Source organism: Harpia harpyja, chromosome 14 (genome assembly GCF_026419915.1).
Source record: "Harpia harpyja isolate bHarHar1 chromosome 14, bHarHar1 primary haplotype, whole genome shotgun sequence".
NCBI lineage: Eukaryota > Metazoa > Chordata > Aves > Accipitriformes > Accipitridae > Harpia > Harpia harpyja.
The window spans coordinates 26,542,931-26,564,996 of NC_068953.1; the positions used below are offsets into that span (position 1 = coordinate 26,542,931).

The 22,066-nt window shown below is 44.7% G+C and overlaps 1 protein-coding gene and 1 long non-coding RNA gene across 2 annotated transcripts in view; both read left to right on the forward strand.

Moving 5' to 3' along the window:
• The first annotated feature begins 826 nt into the window (after nucleotides 1–826).
• On the forward strand, nucleotides 827–10,335 carry LOC128151466 (uncharacterized). Its single transcript, XR_008238378.1, has 3 exons — nucleotides 827–1,129; nucleotides 2,567–4,363; nucleotides 9,800–10,335. It is a non-coding gene; the product is annotated as an uncharacterized LOC128151466 (long non-coding RNA).
• Nucleotides 10,336–12,314: 1,979 nt separating this feature from the next.
• HOMER2 (homer scaffold protein 2) overlaps nucleotides 12,315–22,066 on the forward strand; it is a 67,051-nt gene continuing 57,299 nt past the window's right edge. The window contains exon 1 of the mRNA XM_052808293.1: nucleotides 12,315–12,542. Coding sequence (XP_052664253.1) covers nucleotides 12,448–12,542 — 95 coding nt within the window. The 5' untranslated portion in view covers nucleotides 12,315–12,447. The remainder of the gene's footprint in view (nucleotides 12,543–22,066) is intronic.

Below are 22,066 nucleotides of genomic sequence, written 5' to 3' on the forward strand. Positions count from 1 at the left end.
AACATTCAAATCGGCTGCAGTATGGAAACACCAACGCATAAGTTAGATACAAATTAGTAGCACCCAGCTGAGTTTAGAAGGGGAATTTAGAGAATTTCCTCTTTGCTGTCAGGGAGCAGGGAGGAACGGGGAGCCGACAGCACGGCCGGTGGGGTAGGGGGCCCATCCCACAGCCCCCGAGCGGGGCTGGCTGGGGACAGCAGCTGAGAGCTCAGAGGGCCGGACGAGTTCGTGGGGATGAGACAAGTCCAAGGCAAGTCAGAATTTCAGTCTGTGGGTCACTGCCCAGATCAACAGGGTCCATGGCCAGGCACGGCACAGCCGCAGCACAGCTGGATCTGGAGCCCGGCACAGGCGCAGCAGCACTGGGCAGGGACCAAGGGCCCAGGGCTGAGCTTACATGAGCCCCTGTGCCCCGGGGCAGGGGTGTGGGGAAGGCCCCGGGGGGGCTGGTCCTGGCAATTAAGGCCTGTCAGTGCATTCAGGGCCATGACATGCACATCTGGTAACAATTTCTGTTATGTTTAAATCAGAAACTCAGATCCTTGCAAAACCTAGGATCTAGCAGAAGGAAGTGGTTATGCCTTTTTAGCAAACATCTAGAGTTTCTCCTGGGCTGGATAGTTTATGCAGTTTGCATGTTGCACGCCAATCAGTTGCCTCGGATACAAAGTCAAATATTCAACCTCTAAAGAGGATACCTAGGTCTCCCATTTTACTGCCGGAGTCTCTCTTCTCTGGATGCTGAGATTCCCCAGGCACTGGAGCATCGCCCTGAGGCTCCTTGTGTGGGACTCCCGTGTCCTCTCTGAGGCCCAGGTTTGAAATCTGCCCTTTCCGCCAGCCCTGCAGATAGATGTGCAAAGAAGTCCCGCTCATGCCCGTCCTCCTGCTTCTGCGTGTCAAAGCCACTGCAGATGTGTAAGCACATGTTCATGTTCTTCTAAAGGCAATGAAATACAACAGCATTTCAGTGTTTTGTTTCCTCTCTCAAGACTCAGGTCAGTGGAACTGGTCTAAGTAATGCTCCCTCCATTAGATACTAAACATGGCTCTCCCCAGATGGCTTTACCAAGAAGCTGTTAGTTAGCACAGAAATTTGTCTCCCTTCTTTCTCTTCTCTTTGAAGGTAAGGAGAGTTCTTGAATGTTCTCTGCAGTTCCTCTTAAGTTTAAGGGCCATTAGAGAAAGCAAGGGCTGAAGTATAGGCCCACTTTGTTCTACTTCAAGTTTGGAGTGTCATCTTAATCTAATGTAAATTTTTAAAAATTGTAAACCAGAATTTTCCAGAGATACCAATCTGTACTGAGACCACACAGTGCTAAAGTGAAGTAAGGTATAAGTGAATTAGCTGAGCTGCAGAGAAGCCTGCAGGATTTTGCAAAGCTGGACTGACCAGTCTGCTCCTTGTTCTGACATTGCCTTGCTACTGGTGTGCACTCCCCTGTGCATCCCTGCATTGCCCCTTGCCCTATGCAAAATCTGGAAACTCTCTGGGCAGAGACTGTCTTTTCATTTTTATGTTTGTGCTGTGCTGGGGCTGGTCCTTGTCTGGTGGTCTAGGTCACCACTACTCCTAGCAGTAATAACTCCCCCTCCTGTTACTAAATTAGGACTGGTGATCTTTTCTTCCAGCAGACAAGGGTTCCTAATCTTTCAGGAGATTATGCTGTGGCTACCACCCCTCTGTGTCCCCTCCTGCCCTCCCCGAGACCTCTGCCTTGGGTGTCAAGGCACAGCGTCCTTGCCTGCCCTGGCACTACTGTAACTCCTTCTCCATCTTCGCCCAGGACTCCTGCGGCAGTTTCCTTTCCTGGCACACTTCCACAGTACCGCTGTTCCCATGGCCCTGCTCACCCTCCCAGTTTCAGGTCTCTCTTCACTGCTTTCTTGAGTTGTGGCTGTTTCTTTCCCATTCCTGCACCGCCTGCAGAAGCTGTGCTGTGGTGGCAAGCAGCTGCTTAGTGTGCTAGTGCTCAGCTGAACGCTGCTTTCTAACGTTGGTTGGGAACCAGTACAGAAGAACACGCTGATTACTTAACAGCCTAAACTTAAAAAAATTTAGAGATGTTATCTTGGAAAATGCAAAGTTCTGATGGAGTCTCATTAAAAACAAGCTCAGAAAATCTCACACGTAAATGAAAACCACACAATAATTTTTGGTGGTACATTGAACGTTATTGTTTCATATTATGCTATGGCTGCTCGTTGTAAGAATAATACAGTTATTTTCTTGGTCTTAAATGCTGGTGTGGGGGTATCACAAACTTCCTGAGTAAAAACTTTAATTAAAAAGCAGACGTTAATCTCCAAGCAGTAGCATCTGCAGCATATTGCAAGATAAGACTTCGCCAACCTGCAAAACTAAGCAAGATTCTAATTAAATCAGGGAAAAAAAATGATGAACTAGATATACATTTTATTTAAGGATGGCAGTTACATAAGATATCAGAGATCTCATGGTTGCTATCTGAGGGAAATGTTGCTGCCAGATCTCACAGACTATTTCCAGGGAAAGAAATCCTTGTTCCACTGGTTCCAAGTACTGTTGTGATTTTGCCTCCAGCAGGGTCAGGACTTCGCTATGGCTCTCCGTTTGACTCGGAAGTCACGTCGGTCCTGTTGAAAGCTGCAGATGATCTAGTAATGAAGTGATGTGGCAGAATGGTATGAGGAAACACCATACTGCGTGTGCTGCCGTCTTTCCAGTGTGGCACAAAGTCCTGACTATTTATGGTTATTAAAAGTCCCAGCACACCTTTTGAAAAGTAAGGCTCTTAATCCCCGTGTGCTGGCCAAAATCTATTTTCAGTGATACCACTCTGGCTATCAGCATTTCCTGTATTGTTCCAGATGGAGATAGTGTTGGCCATTGCATCCTGTTCCAAACTGCGTGCTGGGCTCCTCTCTGTTTTGGAACAGCTGATATTTTCCAGAAACAACCATGCTGCAGTGGTGTGTGAAGTGATCTCTATATATCCCTCACTTGTCTCACAGGAATGGAATGAGGATTAATCAATTATGACCGAATCATGATCCCACTGAAGTCAAAAGAAGGGTTTTTTCCATTGGCATCATGGGGGCCAGGGTGGGCTTCTGTGTGGATATTATTGTTTTGAGATACCTGCACGTAAAAACAAACGAAAATGCAAAGCATTACCTTTTTGAAGGTGTCTGTGTAGTGAGAATTCCTTTAGCTGGAAAGGAAAATGCATTTTGAAGGCTGTTTCCTCAAGAGTCTAGTTACTTGTCACAACAGGCGTTACTGTGCATGAGGAAATCCCAGTTCGTTGAATGTGGCTTTAAGCATGTGGTGTTGGTCGGCTGGCATTTGTGGCTTTGCATGTCCTATGCATCCAAAACATGCTTTGTTACACTTTCAGGGCTGGTTCCTGCTCTTTTCCCAATGCAGCGGATGGTGTGGAATTGTATCTCAGAAGCCATGTTCTTAAAACCATCAATTATTCAGCTTTAAATATTGGAAGAAAGTTGAATACTGAGTGACAATAGCTGCAGGTTATTCTCATTGACCAAATGTTAATTCTTCTGGGCAAACAAACAGAGGATCTAAAAAAAGAGCAACTCTGGCTAGATTTCTAAGAGACTGCAAAATATTTCCTGCTTAGATCTTCTGTCACATGCCACTTACGATGTCACATTTCAAACTGTAAATCAATTTACAAGTTGGACAAGTGATATCACTGAAAAACATTTTTGCAGGATTGCCTAACTTCTTCCATGCAAATATAATAATAGTACATCTCTCGTGCAAATATAGTAAAGAGTGGTCATGGACTATTTTGGGAAAAGCATAGTCACCAGATGGACATAGAGAGAATATTCAGTCAGCCACTGAGGAGCAGAAGAACAGTAATAAATATTATTAAAGGCAGGTATGGATGAAGATTAACCTATTCCTGCAGGAAAACTATCAAATTAAACTTAGAAAAATGTTGGTACATTAACAACATAAATCATGTGCTCTTCTGCAAATGAACAGTAAATGAAAAATAGAGGATATATGTCATCCATACTTTATAGTGTTGACTTCATTTTCTCAAGTATGTAGAAGAGGTTTTGATGTGTGTATATTAATATTTCTCTATTGGTTAAAGATAAATTTAAAGCAAAACATAGGTCAAAGCTTTTCTGGAAATAAGTGTTCCACTCTGTCTTCCACCAAGTCCCATGGAGTTAAACTGAATTCTGTAACTGAGTGCTTGGTGTAATCTCCCATAGTAGTGCACTGTGATCCTTCCCCTGGCTCCAAAGCCCTAACTGAACTATGGCTGAAAAACTTCATATGATATTAATGCATGGCTGCGGCTGCCTGCCATCCTTTCGGTACTTCGTCAAAACCCAGGTAAGCACTCTGGATCTAGAGAGTGCTCCTCCAGGTGCTTGAGCTGCAAACATGTCCCTAAAATGTTTGGGGGTTTTTTTGATATTTGCAAATGATTAAAAATTTTGCTCTGATTTTTCAAAAATATGGATTTTGTACACCCCTCAAGGACAATGACATTTCCGCAGAAAAGTGGAATCTGTGTTTACCATTAGATATGAGCACTTTTATAACTTCTGTTAACTAGAATTACACAAGATTGGATTTAAGAGTGTTGACAGTAGATACTTTCTGAGAAGCAAAATATGGAGCTGAAAAAATCTGATTGTGTTTGTTTAACTGATTGGTAGTGTTTATATATTTTGTCATCCGAATACTGTTGTGGAAGAAAGTTATATTAGGTAAAATCAGGAATGCAGAAGCTCCCCTTGAGCTAGTTTGGTCTAGGGAAGACATGCGGCCCAAATTGCCACCCAGTATATTCTTTTAAAATGCATTTTCTCATCAAAGTATTCCTGGCATTTTTGTTTGTGGGAGCTGTATTCTTGTTGTTCTTTTGTCAAATAACTATTTTTTACTTTTCCAGATTTTAATTATTAGTGTAGTAAAAAGAGAACAACTTCTTCACGATTTGTGGCTTTCTGGCTTCCCTTTTATTATTGATTAATTATTGTAGTTTAGCAGGACCTAGACATAGGGACTGGTATAAGTCAAGGTCTTTAACTTTATTTGAAAATGGTATAAATTAAGTCCAGGAGGGGTTTTTGGTTTTGTTTTTCTCTAATGCATTTTGGAAGCATAAAAATATTAGTCTATTTCTTACATGCATCTTAATTGCTTTCCATAGGACATTCTGCAGGGTAAAAAACTCAACACTTTTTTCAGAGAATGATGCAAAATATAGCTTTTGTGGTGACAAATAATTTCCGTCACAAATGAAAGTTATCCCTGTCTGTGAAAGACACCCATAGCTGGGCACTTCCAACTTCATACCTCTGAGCCAGGTCTGGCTTCCCTGAACTCGAGATATTTTCCACAACTGGAGGAGAGAAATCTTGTGCTGTGGTGCCACTCGTGCCCTCATGAGCTTTAGTGAGAGCTTTGGGGTGCTCACCACTATACCTCAACCATTGGTTTTTGTAAATAGGCTTGAAATCCCATGTAGCTTCATTCCCACCTGGTGCTCTGTCTGTACTGCTCAGTCCTTTGAGAAATTCATCCAGGGGAGGGATCCAATACCTCTGCCCACAAGGAAACAGATAAGCCTTTATCAAGCCATTGGGCATTCGGGTAAATGAATCAGACCTCCGGTGTACCCAGGGAAATATCTTCCTCTTCCAGTAAGGCAAGCAAGGACCTGATTAAGGCACAAAGTCCACCCATGAGTAAGTGCTAAAGGAACACAAAGAATGAGGTATTTTGCACCAGTCTGAAGTACAAATTCCTACAAGCAGCCAAGGCAAGCAGTTCTGGAGAACTAAAAAAAAAGCTCTGAAAGGTCTGGCCCCAGCCTCTCTTCCTCTGTCCTATTTTATATGGGAATAGTGTTTTTCTGGGAGAGTAAGGGTGGGGATGCATTGGGGAGTGACCCTTCAGGGAGGGAGCTGGGGGATGGAGACCTGCCTGCTGGCACGTCCAGGACCCTGGGAAAAGGGCAAAGGGGAGGCAGGGTGTCTTGGAGCAGGACAGGCTGCAAAAAGAAAAAACCACATTTCTCACTACAGCCCCTAGGAACATCCCACATTGCCTTCTCATCCCCTCCCCTGGCTCCCACTGCTCTGCCCTCCCTTTCCTTCTGCCGTCCCCGTCCCCACACGTCCCTGATCACACACTGAAAATGTACCCCCTGCTGCAGAAAGTCAGGTGTGGGGCAGCAAAATTCAGTTTCGCTTATGCTGCTTGAGCTGGCTCTGGTTTCATGGGCAGGATTAGTTTTACACATGATGCAGGACCACAGCAGAGTCCCAGGCTCAGCAACGGTCCCGCGGCCCCGCAGCCCCCTTGGGGGCCAGACACCCTTCCTGCTGCAGGAGAGCTGGCTGCAGTGAGCCTGGGGGGGTCTTCCCCACCTCCCCTCTTCCCTATCCCCCTACCCCTGTGGCAGCATGACCCCCTCACCCGGCTCACCGACCCGCACCCACACCAGACATTGTTCATGCACCGTAGAGCCCGACACAGCCAGTATAGCAGAATGGGCTAATTAAAAAGGCAGCATTTAAAATGCCAGTCTGTAGTTGTTTGGAAATGTAATCCAACTTCGGTATTATTTTCGAGCTTAGATTTTTGAATCCAAAATTCCATGTGACGGAAGAGATGGGTATTTAAACAGATGTCTGCAATTTCTTTAAAAAATAGAGATTGAGTTACAGATGGTAGAAAGGACCTGAGAATTAAAAATTCCTGAGCTACAAGAAAATTTACATGTGAGCAAAATGATTTGCTGAAATGAATGGTTGTGCCATTCTGTATGTTTGAAAATTAAGCTTCTTTCACCAAAAAAGTGAGTATCTTTTCCCTTCTGTATTATCTGCTTTTCTACTAGTAGCTTTGGCCGTCACCATCATCATCACAGCCAAGTCGCAATATGAGGGTACTGTTTCTAACAGACAAGGCATATAGTTCTTTCCTTCTCCTATCTCTTGTACAATTTGGCCTGCCAGGACCAAAAATTTTGATGTGGATTAGTTTAAAAGAAAAGTAATCTACCCCATCTGCATAACCGGTGCCTGATTGCTCTAACTTCCATTTTATAAATCACAAATAAATGGAATTTTGTGATGTAAACCTGGAAGGAAACCAGAGTCATCATCTGTACTTGCAGATGAAATGGAATTTTTTTCTTCTTCTTTTGGGGATTTAAAAAGAAAATGACCAAAATAAACTTTGAATGAAAAAGCTGGTAACTCCTAAAGTGACATATGAAATGCAAAGTGCTGCATATTGGAAGGGAAAAACTGAACACATTTGGTACGGTTTTGAGGAGCAATTCAGGATTCAGCTCATCAGCTGCGAGACCTGTGCATTGCTGTCAGTAGCTTTATGAAGATCTCCACTCACGCATATGTGCTCAAAATAAAGCAGTATTAGGATGTATATGAAACAAGTACATAGACTCAAATACAAGCTGTAAGACTTTTACATGCAGTGCTCCTCATCTGCTCTGCAGAGTCCCAGTCTTTCCATTGCAAAACCAGTGCAAATCAGCATGATTTCAGAGAAGAGCAGCAAGACCCACTAGGTGCAGAAAAAAGCTGTCATGTGAAGAGTGACCAGCCTTATTTACTTTACAGTGGAGTGGACATAATCAAAGTGTCTGGGAGTATCTGTTTTTCTCTGTCTTACCTTGTAAGTACAAAGAAATAGGTCTGTTAAGGGAACAAGGCTTGCTCCAAGTATGGGACCACCTTTACAAATGTTCAGGTTCAGTGTGCACTCCTGGATGTGTCCCAGGCTGGATGGATTTCTAGTAGACCAAAGTATGGAGGATGCCTAGAGGATCTGTCCCAAATTTCTTATTAATGCTGACAGATGCTCTCTGTCAGAATTATTAGAAATCCATCAGCCTCTTACAATTTTGCAGCCTTCAACACTGTGCTGCGTATGCATATTCAGGGCTAGGAGACCTGTGGTGGCTGGTAGGGCATTATTCTGGTTTTGCTGGCCTCCTTTATATGTCTATGTCTTCTCTCTCTAAAATCTTATTTAATATTATTTTTTGTTAGCTGTGTATTTGTCTTCATTGAGAAGGCAGCGTATACCACAGTGTGATGACGACACCTCTTTGCATTTACATAAAAATCTGCTTTGAACTGTTATTTGCATATTTCACAGGACAACTTTTTGAAAGTGAGGTAGAAACCGCTTGTGTACCTTCTATTACTCCACTTAGACAGGAGCTTCCTGGCACTAAGTAATTATACATGTAAGAATAATGCGCAAAGAACAGTAAAAGAATGTTCAACCTGCTCTTTTAAAGATGATTGACAAAATGCTTTTAAATGGTCTTCTCCTTTTTTACTTTTAAAGAAAGACAGAAAGTAGTCCTACATGATTGTTCTGGGATTATTTTGGTTTATTTCTGGAGGAGAGTGGAGGGGGAAACTGCTTTTACCTTAGAAATCACATGTCTTGCTGGAGGACTTGTTGAAGGGCTCAGATGTTTATTGTGAGCTCTGACATTTTAATTGAAAGGACAAGAGTGTTGATTTTTTTAAACAAATAGATCCTTTGTCCAAATTGTTTATTAGATATTGGATTAAGTAGGTTTTAACAATGAAAGTAGTAAATCACAGCATTTTCAACAGTCTGACTTAAAAATCTATTCTTTTCTCAGTTGCTCATCTTTAAAATTTTATATCCAGTGATATTATAATTACATTAATTCTCCATTTGTCAGGGGATTTTGAAAACTAATTCTCTGTTTCAAATTTAAAAATCAAGAATTCCCCAAAGCTTTTTTTGTTAAACTCCTGGATAACATTTAAAGCTTGAAAAAGGTTGGTTATTTATCAAAGAAAAAAAAAAAAAGAAGGGAAATGGCACAGTTCAGTTGGAGTAAAATAATGCAAATTTCATCAGTCTAGTTGGAAAAATCACGGTATTGAGTATTTTATTTAATACTATCTGCTATGGGAAATAGGGAGAAGACTGTCTTGAAGTATAATAGTTGAAAAAGACTAAACAGCAGGTTTTCTGAAACAAAATTATAGCTAAAATAAAATAAAGTGGCAAAAGATGACAATAGTGAAAGCCAAACAAAAGGAGAGAACAGAAACACAGAGAGAGAGAAAGAGACTGGTGAGCTCTTTGCTTTTCAGAATGCAGACTGGGTACATACTCCTGATTGTTAGATCAGTTTTCTGAAAAGGATATTCACCCTGTATCTAGGTATCAAAAAATTATATCTTTAGGAGGCCCGTGGGAATAGGAGAAAATTCTCATCTAAAGAAGTTACATCCATTTACAGAATGTGGATATTTTGATTGCTCAGCTTGAATCATGCCGAGGGATTCTGTGCCTTCAGTATTTTGAGCGTTCCTAACCATGCCACAGTAATAAGAGCACACTTGTGAATACTAAATGAGGACTGAATTACCATCATGCACACATCCTGCACCGGAGCCAAATCGGAAGTGAAATATCATGTCACATATGAAAGCTTAAGAACTATTAATTTTGATAGCATATTTATAGTTCTCATTTACAGAGAACTCAAAATACTTTAAGGAAATGGAATACTAAATTTTACTAAAATAATGTAAATCAATGGGAATTATACACGAATTAGGACTCTTTGTGATGGTGGAGGAGTTCAACATGCAACTGTCTGTAGGGCAATCTCTTCATTCAATATTGATAATGTTAAACGGTTTCCATGAGATCTGGGCCTCATTCCAATCCATGGGACTTCTACCATTGACTTAGATTGAGGACAGGACTTCATCCTCTTTTTTGCAGAGATAAGAGAACAACAACAGTGTGCCACACTTCAGAAAGAGGAATATCACATCCATTTGGAAGAATAGAGGGAATTTCAGACAAAGGGAGCACACTTACAGAAACCCAAATATGAGCAGAAAACTGGGTTAACTTGCTGTCTGCCAGACCAAATGTCTCAGGGTCCTTGGGAAATGGGACCACAACTCTGTCTCTTCCTAGAAGACAGTTCTGAAAAGAGCATAAATCAAATGGGAAGACCTTACAAACAAAAGCAATATACAGAATTTTTTATCATGCGAATTTCACAGACAATTATGCTTCCATAAGCTTAAGCTTTTTTTATAATTGGGGATAAAAATGCACTCTTGAATGCAAGATTGAAAAAGATTAAAACATTAGAAAATGCTAAGGCAACTGCAGTTCCAATTTCCAATTTTCATCTTATCATGACACATGTAGTAAGTGCATTACCCCATTTTGATCCAATTCCATTAGATATTTGTAAGTCACATACGGCACTGGTTCATAAAACACAGCTTTCGGATACTCACCGAAATGAGCTAATTAATCAGAGAGGCGTAAGACAACTCCTCTGTGATGAATGGAGTATGTAATTTAACTAAATGAAGTAAATGGTGTAAAACCAGTGAGATAAAATCATCCGATTTATGGTGGGAGTTTTTTCCACAAGATTGCTAGGCTGCTATTTTTTCCCCTCAGAGAACGCTACCCCTCACTGTTTCCCCAAGAAGAGACGAATGGTCATATCAAAGCAATATTCAAGGCTGCAGCCCTGAACAGGAAAGGATGGTCACTTTTGCCATGACTATCCCGGAGGAAACAGAACCTCTCCATCAGCTGGTAGAACAGGACATGGGAATTCCGTAGACATCAGTGATTAGGTAAGGAGTTAAGTCTCCTTCAACAACCACAGCAAGCATCTGACCACGGTAAAGAGAGCAGATACATTGGAGTGGTGTCATCCCACAGCCTTTTGAAAATGTCTGTATAATTCACCCTGCTTTTTTTTCCGCATGGCATAGACTTTATTTGAGTGTATAGGATTGAAATTCCTTTTTGGTGTTCCAGACATCAGGAAATAGTTGTCTGTCAGAGTGGGAGACACTTTCATTGTCCATAGCAGGAAGGTGTTAGGTTGCTGGTTAAGTTTTTCTTTGAGGGTTTCCATGAGGTCCCCAGGTAATACCGGGGACAACCCCAGTTATTACACACAAAGGTAAAGCAAGCTAACATAAAGCCTTTCCCACAACTTCTAAACTTTCTTTGAAAGAAAGGATAAATCAACGTGAGATTAAAAAAACAGATGAAAATAATCACTCTTGATGGCTGGGTATTAATTATAACTTTGTGTGGGAGAAGTTAAAATCCTCTCTTATGTGTGAACTGGGCGTCTTTTCCCCACAAAAGAATAACTGTGTCTGTGTAGCACAGTCCTACGAATACCCAAACGAGCAGGTCCATGGCTTTTCTATGGAATTGTGTCTTGTGATTGCCTGTCAGAGGTCAGTGCTACCCTCGTGGTTGGGCAGCCATAATAGACCTCTTCCACACGGGTGCAACTTTTCCTTCCATGGAAAGGAATCATCCCTCTTTATTTTCATGAAACCTATAGGGAAATGCCAGCTTTGGGACCACGTCTGGCACAGACGGGGGGGGGGGGGGGGGGGCGCTGAGAGTCAGTCCTCCTGATGCAATTTGCATTTCTGGGTTGAGCGGCAGGGCGGGTGGTGGCTGGATGCGAGACCCAGATGGGGGCTGTGGGGCTGAGTCGGCCAGGCCCCGTTGCCCAAATGGGGCTGAAATTGCCCAGCGCCTCTAAAGCTCCTTGGGATGGGGGGGGAGGCAGGCGCGCACAAACGGTCTTCATTTCCCTGGGAGAACGGGTTCAAAGCGCGGAGAGAGGTGGGGAGGGCTTGCGGCGGGAGAGCATCGCCTGCTTGTGTTCCACCAGACAGCCCTCGGCGGTGACATCGCCTCGGGGTCGGAAGGGCGTCCCCGGGATCCGCTCTCGGACCGCAGCCGCGCCCGCGCCGCGGAGACGGGGCTGTCGGCGGGGCGCGCTCCCGCTGCGGGACAAGCCGGGCTGGGGACAGCCGGTCCCGGGAGAGCCGGTCGCGAAGCAGCCGATCTCCCGGGGAATCCGGTCCCGGGAGGAGCATGTCCGGGGCCACCGGTCTGGGCTGCGCCCCCCGCCCCCGCGCCGCGCCGTCGGGGCTTCACGGCAGCGGGCGGGGCCGCTCGGGGGGCACCCCCACAACTTCACCCGAAGTTTTCTCGCCGACCCCCCCCGCCCCGCCCCGCGATGCTGAAGCCTTCCGCCGGGGCTTCTCGCTCCCCACCCGCGGCACAAACGGCCGCAGGGCGACTTTCTTCGCCGCCGCCTCTTGCCGGGGCCCGGGGCGGGGAGCGGAGGGGCCCCGGGGGCGCGCCCCGCCCCGCCCCGCCGCCCCCGCGCTGCCGGCTGGCAGGGCGGCGGGTGCCGCGGGAGGCTGCTCGGTGCCGCCGCCGCCCGGGAGGGAGGTTATGTAAGGGGGGAGGGAGGCGGCGGGAGGAGGAGGAGCAGGAGCAGGAGCAGGAGCAGGACGCCTCGCCGCCGCCGTGCAGCCGCAGCCAGCCGGGGCCGGTGCCGGTGCCGGGGCGGCCGCATGTGCGAAGTGGGGACGCGGCCGCCGCTGGCCGCCGAGCGCGGGGAGCCGCCCGGGGGTGCCGTCGCCGCCGCCGAAAGGTGCCGAGACATGGGGTGAGTCCGCCGGGCCCCGGCCACGTGTGGGCGCCGACCCCCGCGTGGGCGCCGCGTCCCGCCCCGGCCCCGCGTGGGCACCGCCTCCGCCGCCCCGGCCCCGCGCCCCGACCCCCGCGTGGGCGCCGCCTCCCGCCCTGGCCCCGGCCCCGCCGCAGGTGCGCCCGGCCGCCGCGAAGCGCTGCGCTGGGAGAGCCCGGCCGCCCTGCGAGCGCTCCCCGAACCCGGCGTTTTATAACGTAATTAATCATTTACCGCCCGCTCGGCGCGGCGGCGGGGAGGCTCCCGCCCGAGCCACCGGCGGAGCGGGCACGCAGCGTAGGAAAAACACCCCGGGCACCTTACCGGTGGCAAAATCCCCGCTGGAATAAGCAGGGAGGAGCTGGGGGCGTTGCGGCCCGGGGGAGGCTGATGCGGGGCCGGGGGGTCCGGTCCCTCGCCGGGAAGCGGCGGGATGTGCGCGCCGGTCTGAGCCGCGAGTTCATTGTCAGATGTTCCATGCTCTGGTTCAGCGAGAGCTCTCGGCTGCTGGAGGCACACAATAAACTTGCCTGAACTGTGCCAGTTGTTCGCTAATTTGTGTAAATGTTCCCCCCGCCGCCCCCCCCCCCCCCCGCCGTGGTGTTTTTTTTTTTAACATGCCAGAAGTCTCTGATAACATGTGATGGCCTCTTGGGGAATTCATCTTGATCATTCCAAAAATCAGTCCTGCATTTTTCCTATCCTCTAACTTTAATGAGGGGACAAAAGCCAAATGCTGGCATTAGAGCAGTTTGTGAACTAAATATCAGGAAACAGAGGTTAACGTTGTGCTTTTGTCTTGAACTATATATAGGTTTGAGATCCTCTCGACCAGAATGTCTTGGGGGATTCCAAACCCACACATTTAATTTGCTTTATTTTTATCCTATTATGTTCTCTTACACCTTTTCTCTTCCTTGCTTCTCCTCAGCCCCCTGTGGCAAGGAATCATTCTCCAGTTTCTGAGCTTCCTCATGCTGCTTCCAACTATGCAAACTCACACTATAGATTTGTTTATTATTGTTGAAGTTACATAATTTGAGACAACATGGATAAATAATGAATTAAAATGCCACGCATGTGTCCGAATTTGATACCCAGGAGTACTAAATAGAAGTACAGGGGCAGAGGGAGGAATAAGATCTAAGTATCTCCCTGTGTTTCACTTCGGGATTACAAGGGGCTTGTCTGCTTCTTAATTATGTGAAGTTCCACTGGAAAATAAAACAGAAACTGTCCTTGGGGTTGGAGAAAGAAGCATCAAAACCTGGCTGGAGCAGCGCCGCCCCGCTGAGTCCAGGATGGTCAGAAACATCCATCCAAGGGAAAGCTGCCTCTGTCATTTTACCTGGGCTTCTCTAAAGGCAAATATTTTTGTTGATATTTTTAACCGTTTCCATACTGGTAGATCAGTTTAGCTGAAAAGCTTAGCTGTGGCTTGAAGAGAATTGAGAGGAAGGTTGCAGTGGTCCCCCATCCCCTTCTGTAAGTCAGTCGTAGCTCTGGGCTTGACGTGGTCCTGCTCTGCTTCCAGAGCTGTTCAAGCTGCGAAGCACTTGAAGGCTTTTGAGCGCTCTGGTTGTGCTCGTGTCTGTGCTGCTACGTGTGCTGTGTTGGGTCATGCAGACTTGTACAAGTATGAGGCACGTTCACCAGTCTCATTCAATATCCTGATTTAATGTGTTTCACTTCAGGTTAAGTTATTTCAGTCTTATGCCAGTGCACGTGAGATCAAACTCCCAGCATCATTCATTCCCAGGGTTTCGGCGTGGGTTGTACACACTCGTACACTCTGTACAGAGTGCAGACAAGGTGTTTTTTGGATATACGTTTTGCCAGTGTCTCGCTTCCCATTCACCTTTCTGACAGAGAACTTGGAAGTATGTTTGTGACAGTGTTGTTGCAGCCGTGGCTTAGCACGTGTGACACAGGAGCAACGCCCCCGGGTTCCTCCCTGTTCCATCTCTGCTGGCAAATCCTTCACCTCTGCATGCTCCAGCCTTTCCTTCTGTGAAATGGGCACCTCTGTACTCATCCGTCTTTGTGAAGCATGTTGTTTGTGGTCAGAGTACAGAGCTCAGTCTTTCTTACTTGAAAGAATATATTTTGTCCCAGCCCTTCCAGTGGGATTTGCTTCCTGGGCATGTTTTTGTGTCATGTATGGGGCACGTTCTCACAGAAATTGCGACAATAACTTGACGCTTAGCTCTTAAAATATTTTTTTTCCTTTTTTTTTTTCCTGGGGGTGACCATTGCTAATGATTGATTTAAATGCCGCCTATGAATTTGGCAGTGACTGATGGTGCTATGAAACCTGATATAGCTACTTGAGCTCAGCAAAGCTATTTAAATTGCTTATTAGCTGTGAGCTGAGCTATTTAAACTGTTGTTTTAGTTCAGCTTACTAGGCAGCAAGGTAGTGTCAAGTTTTACAAAAGTAGCTTACATGTTTAATAAAAATTAATGCCTGTAATTCAGGGGATGTGAAAACAATGCTGTAAAAAAAAAAAAAAAAAAGTGTCCAGGCAAAAAAAAAAAATCTGCTTCAGTGCCCATTAAAGTCAATGTGAAGGTTCCTGCTGGCTGAAAACCATTGTCTTTGGGTCAACACACTGTTAAGGATCTTGCTGGACAAATGTTTACTTTAAAGGGAACAAATCTTTTCCTAAATCACCACTTTCGTCCACCCAGCATATCTGATAACTGCTGTTATCTCAATAGTCTCAGAGCTTGAACTTTAGCTATTTGAAAACCACAATGTAACACATTTCCAGCTGTAGAAATCTTTGAAAATACCACCTGATTTGTCTCTTGGTGTTGCAAGCCAAGGGCTAACACAACCAAGAAAGTGGCTCGCTTGTCTGTGGCTCTGATTTTAGTGAGCTGTACCTACTCATCTAATAGCTGTGGTCTGATTCAATTTGACCTCAATTTAAGCAGTCTAAGCTAACTTCCCAGTTATAAAGAAGCTTCAGGTTAAGTTATCAGATGATTTAAGGAGGTATTGGATAGCTGCTTCATCTGTGCTTAAATTCTTTTACTATTTTAATTTCTTTAGTATTGCCTTATCTCTGTTACAAAATATTTCTTGTTATGAGGCATGTGACAAGTATCCAGTTTGGCTTCGACCTGTAAATCACTTCACTGCTGCTGAAGCTGTTATTTATATTATCTGTTGGATTAAAACTCAACTAATTTAAATACCCTCTAGCAATAAAATTGAATTTAAAATCTGTTTTATTAATCATATCAAAATGAAAATCAGGCCTCTGAGTGTTAGAAATTATTGCAGAAAGCTGTAAAACAATGTAGAAGTGTGTGCTATACAGGTTAAAGATGAACTAGCTCATAGCACACACTTCTCTTGGCTGATATGAGTTGGTTTCTCTGTGCTAATGAAGCCCACAGGGGCTAATGTGGTATATTAGTCCCGTCTGGCTGGGATCCATCCATACCTCCCCCAGGTGGGCTCTGGGCCCACACCTTCCTCCAGGAAGGTGGGAAAAAGTGAGTTTTCAAGCCTGGATCAAGCAAGGAAGTAACATCATCTTAAGGAGACTGGACTCATGAACAAAACTCTGCCCCTCCTGTAATATTTTAATGAAAAGGTGCAGTTGGGGGCCTATATTTCTGAGAGCAGTCATACGTAATGTTTTTATTATGCAGTGACATTTAAGAGAATCAGGAATGTCTGTCTTGCACTCTTGCCTTCTGCTGTTAGCAATAGTAACATCCATCGGCCAACATATGGCTTTATTTGGGGAGCAGAAGGCAAACAAATGGGAGCACGAGGAAAGAAGAAGGTGAAGAAAGCAGATGATGTGATGAAGCTAGTGTTATAGGAAGACATAAATTTTGGATGGTGTTCAAGCTGGCCTTTCCCGGTACCAGCAGTACTTTAGATACCATGGTGATAAGCTTCGCCTAAGAAGCTCCATAGCGGGGAATTGCGTGTTGAGGAGGAAATTCACCTTGGCTGTCGTCCAACTCCCGCTGAAATCCACGGGAGTCTCGCGCCGGCTCCCTCCAAAGTTTGGCCGAGCCATCTGTCCATGAGGGAAGGGGACATCCTGGGACACCGGGAGTGGTGGGCAGATAATGGCACCCAGCTTTCGCTGCAAAGCCGCTGCCCCTCAAAGCAGGGCTGGGATGAACGTACACCCAAACGCAGCTGAGTTGGTACTGTGAGCTCAGGGACTCTTTTTTGAGGTTTTAAGGTTAGCAGCTTCAGTTCAGTTCCTAGCACAGCTTGCGGGGGGGGGGGCAGAGTATATCAGGCATCATCCAACTGGTGATGGTGTTGGTGTTCAAAGAAAGGGACTGAGATTTGATAGATGCTGAGGCTGTTAATCTCATGATTTTTTTGAAGCAGCTGGCTGGGGATGCTTGATTCTTCACAGCCTTGGTTCCTTATGTAGGTATTCCCATTTCGCAGAGTGGATATAAATGGCTGCTGTTCTGATTTGGAGAATTCGGTATCTCTGTGTACAGATAGGTACAGGTGTCTGTACAAAACCCAGTGGAAAAGTCAGGTCCAGAGAACTTTGAGTTCTGGAGTAGTATGTTGGGTTCACTGAAATGGATGGGAAAACTCTGTTGACCTCAACAGTATGTATAAAACCTGTTATATGTAGTTCCTTTCTTATATTTAACACAATTTAAGTAAGGTTAGAGAGGCAGGGAGCTTGGTGGGGTGGGAGGAAGAAAAAAAAAAGAGAAATAGCTAGATCGTCATAAGGATTTGTGTATGCTTAGGATTTTGGTGTGGTTGCATTCAAGTGAGTGAACAAACCTGTAATGTTGGAGTGTTTCATCCAAGTCTGCCGTCAGGTGAGAGACCTTGTCGCCTCTCACACAATTATGCGAGGAGATCATAATGGTGCAGATAGATGTGCATAACTGAATTTGGGCAAAAATATCCTGTGTGAATAAGCTCCAAGGAAAACCTGGGACTGGGAGAAATTACAAAACAAGCTAATAAAAGAGTAGCAGAAAAAAATGATGGAGTGATTGGCATGAAAGACACAGTGGGTTATGAAAAAAATCGTAGGGTCTGCTAGAGATAAATTCAGCAAATTACAATAGGAAAAATCTGCCAATACCACAACTAGTTTGAGTGCCCTGGTGCAAATTTCACCAAAATTTGCTCACGTAGACAATGCTGTAGAAAGAGTGAACAGAAAGGAAACTTAATGCTAAGAGAGTGATCATAGTCTAGTTGCTCTCAGCTACTAACCTTATTAATTACCACTGTTAATTTGATTATCACTTGAGAAAAAACTTATAAATAAAATTTCCTCCACAAAGTTGGGATGTCCCTCAAGCCCTTTCTTTTTGAAAAGAGGATGGTGAGTAGGTCTCCTGATAACAAAGGCATCATTTGAAATGTTAAAATGAATTATTTGATGTTCAGTTCCTTTAAACTGACAGTAGTTTTAACTGGTTCAAGATCTGACAAAGTGTCTTAAACTGTTCAAGGATATTCCCAGCATGACTGAAACAGGCAGAGAGGAGCAACGAGTTTGCTGAGAACTCAAGAGTAAGGGCATCAGCCTGGTTTTGCATCTAGATTTTCTGCAGTGCTGTGTATTCATTTGGCTCTATTAATCCAGTGCCTACAATAAATAGCCTCACCCACGAACATATATTCAAGGACGGGTAAGCATTTTGAATCAGCTGTTGGTTTTCCTGTTGACTTTGTGATAGGGCGTGTGCAGAGTGGGAAGGTCCTCGGTCTTGAAGGCTGCTACACGGTCAAATCTCTGCCTGCTTTCACCTTGAATGCTGTCCATCGCGTCTGTGCACTTTGCGCACTGCAAATACAGCGTGTGACTTGTTTATACTGTGTTTTGGTTGTGGCCCTTTAGGGTGTAAATGTGCTTAGGGGAACGTATTTCAACTGTGTTTCTCTGATAATTAAGCTATAAACTGTAAATAGCTGAAAATCCTGTTATTAAATCTCAGAATGTGACAAGGGCACTGCCTTCAAACGAAGACAGAAAGCATTTAAGCTTGTGCATTAAAGAAGCACTTTTAATGGCAAGAGCAATTAGGTAGGGAATAGACCATTAGTATCAGGGAAGGTTACTGCTGTGCCATAGCCACACGTCATCCAGCACAGGTTAGAGATGGTGTGAGTAGGGGTTGTGTAATACATACTCATGCAAAATGTACAAGATGAGACTGGATGATGCAGTTGATCTTTGATTGTATTTTTGATGACACATCCTAGCTGCTCTCTGCCTGTTTGTAAGAGAAATCTGCCCGCTGCTGCTGGCTTGGATGCTCTGTGCTTAGCTCATGTGTGACATGAGTAGCTGGCTGCTTACTCCTCATTGACGCAGCTACTATTAGAGGCTATTGGACCCTCCTGCATCACTTGGAAATGCTTCATAATGGTAATTTTGCCACTGGGGTCAGGATTAAAATGAAGATAATATTTTAAATAATTGATGCTCAAGGCATTTTAGGATTTGTTTAAAAAAAAGAAAAAAAGGATATTGCTGGATGACATCACCAAGCGGGACAGCCTGCTTAATGACTCATAGGGGAGCAGGAGGCTCTGCTGTGTAGGTGTTTCAGGATTTGTGGGCTTCATGTTGAAGGCTGGCAAGACTGGGAGCTTTAGCTGCACAACAACTGTGGCTTTATCATGGAGAAGAGCGAGCAGATTTGACACAGGGGAAAGAGGGCCTGGCAATGGAGGTGTGAGCAGAAGTGACTGCTGGTTACTGTGCAAAGCTTGTTCACTTCAGTGGCAACGCATCCTCCCTTCCTGCCTCCCCCACACACTAGTCTGATTTTATTTATTTGACGTGGCTTATCAAAATGCAAGATTGTAAGAATTTCTGAAGTGACAACGTGTTTTCTTTCTGTCTGGAAGTTTCACTGCAGCCTACAGGATTTAGAAATGCAAACCCTGCTGCAATTCAAAAAGAAATTTTCTGTAGAAGTTGCACTTTTCTGCCTACGCATCAAGGGGCCTCAGAGAGCCCTCTGGAGCTGCTAGGTGTTGTTCCCTGTTAGCATTTGCATTACAGTAATAGAAGTCCTGCAACTGCATTCTTATCAGGCGAGGTTTAGTACATCAATGCAGCAAGACAGCAAAGGCCTCTATGGAATATGTTTAAAAATATGTAGCCAGCTTGTACAATATTATTTCCTAGAGCTGCTTCTAGTTGCACTGAGGATCCTTCCTTGTGGACTGTGAAATGGTGTGTATGAGTACTTACTGTATAAATACTTGTTGTTTGCCTCTGCTTAACACTTTGCAGTAGATTCTCCTCAGATATGGAACACTGTATTTTTTGGGGGGAAAAAAAAATTAAATCTTGCATGGCTCTGAAGGGAAATGTTAATTTTATTATGTGGAGGTGTGAGCATCTTATTTTCAGTATTAATTACTTACTGTTTCATCCCTGGAAGAAGGACAGGTAGTGTAGCCAGAGCTGGGAGTGTTCAGCAAGGCTTTTCCTTTTGAAAACATAGTACTTCAAGATGCACACTGTCTCTCCTTCGTATTAATTGCGTTGCAGTGACTGACTCAAGTTCTTTGCTTTTGGTAAGTTGCTCTGTAATCTGTAACAGCAACACTTTGTTGTTACCTTTGTTTCATTCCCTGGTTTTATCAAGCTTTTGTATTCCGGCTTCCCGCTATAAATCTGTTGCACACATCTAAAATGTCTCCCTGCAGTTGTTTAAGTGGGAACATGTGATCTTTTTTGTGAGACTGAAAATTGTCAATGAGAGCTTTGAAAAAAACTGGAGAAATTCTCTGAGATGAGACGTGCAAAATGTCCCCAACCAGCACTCAGGGCTGCACTGGGGCTCCGGGCTGCTTGGAGGATGTGTGGGAAACGTGGGGAGAGTCTGACACTTTTATTATTGTTTATTTCAGAGATGGTGATGTCGAAAGACAAGGCAGGAGCTCTCTTCTGGTAGGTAGTTCAGACGCCGGTGCAAAGATGGCAACAGCGTAGTTGTCCCCCTGTCTCTGCTTTGACATCGCCCCATCTCTAACCAGGATGTACCTATGTACGGGCCCACCAGGTAGAGCCCCCACCTCTTACACCTTCACGTAGTCCAAACCCCTGGTAGCCCCAAAGCCGAAATACTCTTCCCTGACCTGCCAGGAGGTTTCTGCCCAGACAGGGCAGCCCCAAGGTGCTCACGGGCACGACATACACCCAAGGGCACAACCGTTGCCCTTGAGTATACAAGGAGGACATAAAAGCATCTTTGGACTCTATTTATGTCCATGTATAATCCAATGATTGCCATAATAATCTCCTCTCCTTCTGCTGGAATAGGTAGAATTTTTTTCTTCTATGAAACAATAAAGGAGATCTAGTTGCCTAACACTTTATAGCACACAGGTGAATGAGATATCTCTCTTTTCATGATTATTTTATTTTGTGTTTGACAGCTGTTTGTCACTTAGTCCGTTACAGGAGATAGCTAATTTTCTGTTGCCTGTTGTTTATAGAGGTGGTCTTTATAAACTTGTATTTAAGGTATCTTCTAAAAATGCTAATACGTAAAAAGGAGTCTAATTTGGTTTATGGTCCTTTTCAAGAGGAACGGAAACTGGCTTGACTGAGAACAGGGATTTGGCACTTCGCTACACCCACCCAAATTCAATGAAATTCAATTAAAAGCTTGAGTCTCTAATCTCAGTTACAATGAAACACAATAGCTGCGGAGCCAGGGTCGGATCCCGTGTTCCAGAAAGGGAGCTGTTGGTTTGGGAGGTATTTGAGGGGGTAGACGGGGAAGCTGCTCACCACCTCCCAGGCAGATCCAGAAGTGTGCGTGAGTCCATGCTTCCTTGGGGAAGTTTCTTTTCCCCTCTGTGCCTCTTCCACCTTCCTCTGTGCTTTGGAGCAGGGGAATGGGTGTTTGTGCATAATGTAAAATTCCACTTTGTCTTCTGAGAGATCTGAAGGACAAATAATGCCTTTAAAGTTTCTGTGTGATCCTCAAAGACGTTCCCTGGACAGAAAGTTCTGAGCGTCTGTTTTTTGAGACCTTCAAAATTGCATATTATGGAAGATGCATCAGCTTTCAAGGACTTAGTCGTATGCAGCCTGATGCTCCCAGCAATCTCTCTCTCTCCCTGCTTTGCCTCCCCAGAATTCTCTGCAAAGCCTGTGGTTTTGCAGAGGGTTGTAGGGAGGGCTTCCTTCTTCAGCTGGACCGAGCTCCTTGTGAAGCCTAGGGTAAACAGCTCTCCTGTGGTTGTGGTTACCTGCTTTTCCCTCTACAGAGAAGGCCTGTTGTGAATTTTTCAGTCTTGGAGCAGTAATCCTGCATACGTATTGTTCAGATCTTTGCAAGAACTTTTCTCCATTGAGTTAGAAATTAGCATTTCAAATTCTATGGGGGAGAAGTTGCCAAAGTCTTTATATTTTAAGCGTAGAGTTTGGAACAGAATCAAAATATCTAATCCACTTTGCATTCCCTGCTTGGTCTTTCCTCCCTGCCTTATGAATTGGCATCCTTGT